Here is a 5645-nt window from a genome sequence, read left to right on the forward strand (position 1 = left end):
TATATATATATATATATAGAGAGAGAGAGAGAGAGAGAGAGAGATTTTAATGTATACCAAGAATATATGGTGCATGTGTGGAGAATTTATTGTTTTATCTTGAATTCAGGCACATTTTATAACTTCTCAAACTCACATGCAAAATATCTCTTTTTATTTTTATGTCTCAACATTTTTTTTAGAGCTGCATGACTATAACCTAACAAAGACAAGAAAACATCCATAAAGTCAGCCCTAACTTATATTGCATATTGCATAACTTTATGAAGAAGAAGGTGTTCTCTAACAAGGAATTATTAAAGTGTGTTCAGAAAAGTGGTTTAAATTAACGCCAAGTGGAGAAAAATGTCAAACTTAATTCAAATGCAATTGTGAAACTGCTCACTCTGAACATTTTTGCTCGAGTCATTTCCATGGATTTTCTGCAGCACACAGCTTACCCTCTGATCCTTCTTGTTCCTTTGGGCCTAGTGAAGAGAAGGTCACTGTATGGAAGCTTCTTAAATCTCTCTCTGCCCACAGCCACGTAAAGCTGCCCGCACTCCAGCTTGCTCCCATCAGCCACCTGATGCCCTTCGTAGGTGTAGAGACTACGGAGCAAAAATGGAGGACAACCACTTTTTGTTTTTGTTTTTTTTTTTCTGAAGTTTTCAGCATACGCAAACGAAACGTCCTTTGCGTATACTGAAGCAGTGATGACAGATATGCATGCACACAAGACAATATAGAGAGGCAGAAAGTCCATTTATGCAATCCACGTTTACCTTCGCACACCTCCCAGGACTCGCAGGCCCATCTTTTCCGTAATCATTTCTAGTATTCTTTCAAACTGGTCCATCATCCTCTGGTGGATCAGCAGTCTCATCGCAGGGTTCAACACATCACCGTTTGCTACGACACTATCCAAAAGAACACACACAATGCAACGGCGACATTCTATGCTTCGATGTAATGTCAAGGGCAAAAAAATAAAAAATCCAAAAAGTGTCAGTGAGTGGTAGAGCTCTACTCACAATATCGTGCATGGTTCTTTGATGGGTTTTAGAAATCGTGCCGACACAATGATTCGATTTTGTGGGAGTGGTCTGGCCTGAGAAGAGAGAGAGAAAAATATTCCCATTAATTGTTTAAGTATAAATACTAAAACATTTTTATGCCGCATGTTACAGCATAACCCCATCTGAGCTGGTATAAAAATAGCCAAGGGTTTAGAATAATGTCCCTTTAAAGACTCTAAAACCTAATGAATGCAATGAGGATAGTATTGTCCAGTGACTTTACTGCCATGTACACACTTGTTTGTTTAAAACTATGGGGAGACGAAGCCACAACTGGGAAAGGTTTGCAATTACAGGTGGAACTTTTACTTTGTACTTAAGACATTAGTCATATGAACAAAACAGTAAATGAACTCCAAATGGCAGGACTAAAGAAGACAAACTGCTAAAAGAACAACAACAACAACAAAAAAAAAATAGACTAATAATTATCGGTCTCGGATTTATTTGGCACCAAATACATAAGAGGTCCTATGAGACTGCACAGGGTGAGTCCGACAGGTTCTGTCCCTTAAAACACCTTTAACCCACTGAGACTCTAAGATAGGGAACCTGACCCGGCAACTGGTTAGAGCAAAAAAATAAAAAAAAGATATACTGCCAAGCTGACAAATTGTTCCAGACAAAACATTTTGGAGAAAAATGCAAATAAACCACCACAAAAAACACTTATATTTTTTTTTTTTGTTTTTTTTTTTTTTTTTTTTTGTTTTTTTTCTGTAAAGAAAAATAAAATAAAATAATAAAAATAAAAAAAAACTTGATAAATAGGCAGCCCCCACTTAGTTCTAGCCAGCAACAAACAAAGCAAGGTTCTGTAAAACGATCCTTTTTGTTATAATGTGCCTGCCATCTTAGAAGTTCATATTCAGAGGTAAAATCCATGCAGAGGCCAAATAGATTATGTTGCTACATAATCTATTTGTAGCAGCTTTGACAAAATGCCACACTTGTGTTTTTCACCAGAGGGCTTTGTTTTTCACATACCAAAAAAATCTCAGCTTTTACAATATCTGAATTATTAAGTTTTTATCTTTATGTACACCACTTTGGTCCATAAAAAGTACTTTTTACAGAATGCTAATAAAATCTAAAAGCCTCAGCATTTTCTGCAATAAGCAAATTACAGTTTTGCACCTTGTTATTTATGGTCCCTCTATAGTAATGGCAACGTGGTTACAAAAAAATAATTAATGTGGAAATACCTATTTCAAGGGCATAGGCTTATTCAGCACAAGAGAGCAGTGCCTGTATTCAAACAATACTAAATTGGCCTGACACTATGAGAAACAACCTTAAGGCATTGTGCCTGAGCCACAATGCTTTGGAGTGTACTGTAGTTTCAAATTAGTGTTTTGAGTGTATATGACAAAACTCCTTGGGGCTTCTAGACCCAAACAGAACAAGCTTGCTTTCATTAGTCCATAAAAAAGTTTCACCATGTCTCTGTCGGTCAGTCAATGGCCCTTTTCAGATAATGTTTTCGTTCTGTGATCTCTACGACTCCCGATCGATTGTAAGGTCCCAACATGAAATGGGGGGTGGAAGTCACTCCACCGACATTACACCTCTGATCAACCTTTGTGATGTAGCCACCAGCCTTTAAGCACTACGAAGTGCGAGGAGTCACAGCGGATTGCGGAGTGAGCGTGAGGTGTTGATAGCTACGATAGCAAGCGCAGACAGAAGCAGCTGGGGTCTGCGGTGTGCGGGGATAATGGATGAGCCGCGTGATTTTCCAGAGTCAGTCTGATCTGAGCAATATGTCGCTCCCCACATTCTGCTGCTGATAGGAAAATGTTGATGATGGTGCACAACATGCGCACGTGTGTTTCAAGCACCGAATGGATTTAAGAAGGAGGATTGCGACGTAAACTCTTACAAATGCTCTGAGGTGTAAACGGCGTCTCTTAAGTTTTTTCCAATCGTAGCGCATGCTGTGGGCACTCAGGGCCTGTGATATCACCAGGCTGACCTGTGTGACATGAAGTGACAAAGTGATTTGCGATGGTAGATTCAGGGTTGCGTGTTTACTGCAGAACTATAATCTGGAAGGGACTAATTTGCGTTTTCACCTCTCCAGCATCATGTTCGTTTAAAAATGGAAGTTTTGCTGGGACTCTTTGGCATAGGCTCAGCTTCATATTGTCAAGCTTTTGGTTTCTCTGTTTGACTTTGATTTTATTGTTTGATTTTATTTGATTTTATTTTTTTTTATTGTGTCCTAGCACCATATTATTTTCTGCACACCTTATATGCTTATATTCCCCCTTTCCGATAAAGTTTTTCATGAAAATTTGCTGTTATTCTGAACAATTTCTGAAACAACCTGATTTACTCATATATCTAAACAATGCAATACAACCTTTATCTCGAACACACGCCCTTGTGTTTGACACCTGTTTTGTCACAAAGTGAGTGATGCCACTGATTGAACTAGATCCTTCTCAACTTTTGGACATGATACTTTTAATGAATGATTTACTTATGTGGAACGATGCTATGACTGTTGGGTTTCGAGTAATAGAATTCGCCAAATATAAATATAAAATCTAACATGAAATAGTGATTAATCTGAGTAAAATGGTGTTGGACTGCAGTTAGTTTGAACACAACCTGAAAGAAAACAGAAGCTGATATGAAAGTATGGGTTTGGTGTGACATAAGCTGCATGTTCTTTCCTGAATAAAAGTCATTTCAGAAACTTTTTCCAAGGTCTCTGCGATTTGGATAGAGGGTACATCAGGTGAACTATTAAAACGCATGAACCTGAGAGCAGCGTGACTTTTAGCTGCTCCAGCTTGGGCTGTGACTTTATAGCAGGTGATTAAAGATGCATTAAAAGAGGGATGATTATGATACATAAATCAATAATGCATGGCTACTGAGACAACAGCAAAGTGTTTCTTCATGAACAACAACAGAGTGAGGAACGTTTGACATCACACCTTGACTAAAATATCTTCATCAAATACTTAGAAACTCTCTACGTATTTAATCATAGATTTAAATGTTTAAAACACAAGTAACACAAATTGTTTCTTTAGAAGCACAGAATTTTTTTTTTTTTTTTACCCTTGAAAGGTCTAGATATGCAGCTCTACCACTGCAGAAGCTGAACAGTGTCTTATGACCAGATCTGTTTACTTACTGCTAGAAACATGAGGAGATGATTGGTCCCTCACACCTACAGTAAAGTAAACAATAACATCGAGATGCACATGCTGTAAAACTAGGTTACTGTATCACGGGAGCCTCCAGTGAGGCTGTAGCATTTTTGATCACTCAGTCGGCGAACGGCCTTTTGGAGTAATTGTTCTTGCAGCGTGTTCCAATACAACAAAGGTCAAATGAAAACATAATTCATTGATGGATGAGGAGGTTCTAATCCTGCAGTGGAGGTACGCTGTTTTAATTCAGCTGGCAGGAGTTTTCCTTCGCTATTAAACGAGGACAGAACATTAGAAACTGCTGCCTCACCTGAGCTGGCAGGGTTTGCATCATCCTCTTCTTTCGGGTCCCGATATCTAGATAACTTGGAAGAGAAGTGAAGATGAGTTATTCGTACACCCCCATTTCTCATGAATTAGTGAATGCATGTCACAAATACTCAGTGGGTCATCAGACATTACTAAAAACTGCAACGTCGAGTGGGACATGTCAATATCTATTATATCTTCCCAGGTCTTGCAGCTATAACTTGTCTATGGTATAAGGACAGCATAAAGATATTTGTGATGAGAATATTTGCAGTCAATATCCATCTGCTGGTACTTCAAGTAACAGCTTAACAGCAGTAGAGAGATTGTTTCTATCCATGTAGAGATGGCCTTTATGAGTAAATGCACATTGTTCAGCTTATAGTTTGACATTAAGTATATTTCAAAGTAGAAAATGTAAAATAAATGAAATTCAAATTATGAAAGAGGAAGAATTTGCAAAGCAGAATTTTTTGTCTTTTATCTGTTTCATATTGTTTTGAAAGTGCACAATCTGGTTAAATACCTTGGACATTGTTTGTCTATTGACCTTAAGGGACAATGTGGACATTTAAAGGCAGCAGCTTACAAGCTAATATGTTGATACGCAAATTGAGTGGCACCCCTGGCACCCCTGGACCACTGAAGATTTAACTTTTTACAGCAATGCCCATTAATGAAACTCATTGTAGAGAGTAATGAGTCAATACGATTGCTCCTAAAAGATGCCAAAATGCAGCGGTCCATGTCAAATGTTTGTGTTTGTTTGTATTTTTGCATTGTAGTTCTGTCTCATGGTGCGATTTTATGTACACATATCTTAGTTGCCCTAAATAACAAAACAGGAATGGCATTACACAGTGTCAGCCAAAGTGTAGTTCTACCCATATCTTAAAGTATAAAATAAATAGTATAGAAAAATACACAGTGCCAAGCGTATTCTGCGCTTGGCTGTGCCAAGAGTAAGTCACTCTGCTTATGGGGTTCTGATACATTTGCAACCATTCAGTTAATTAAAAATATAAATTAAAAAACAAAGTTGTGGTAACTTTTAACATTATACAAGATGATTTGGAGAGATAAAAAGCTAATAGAATTAAATTATATA

The 5645-nt window shown here is 37.7% G+C and overlaps 1 protein-coding gene across 1 annotated transcript in view; it reads right to left on the bottom strand.

Moving 5' to 3' along the window:
* The window catches only part of LOC103150005 (doublecortin domain-containing protein 2), a 20263-nt gene that overhangs the window by 12538 nt on the left and 2080 nt on the right, over window positions 1–5645 (bottom strand). The window contains exons 2-5 of the mRNA XM_016664305.1: window positions 4539–4593; window positions 1014–1090; window positions 765–899; window positions 441–590 (exon numbers count right to left, since the gene is read on the bottom strand). Of these exons, the coding sequence (XP_016519791.1) occupies window positions 441–590; window positions 765–899; window positions 1014–1090; window positions 4539–4593 (417 nt within the window). The remainder of the gene's footprint in view (window positions 1–440; window positions 591–764; window positions 900–1013; window positions 1091–4538; window positions 4594–5645) is intronic.

Source organism: Poecilia formosa, unplaced genomic scaffold (assembly GCF_000485575.1).
Source record: "Poecilia formosa unplaced genomic scaffold, Poecilia_formosa-5.1.2 Scaffold0, whole genome shotgun sequence".
NCBI classification, from domain to species: Eukaryota; Metazoa; Chordata; class Actinopteri; order Cyprinodontiformes; family Poeciliidae; genus Poecilia; species Poecilia formosa.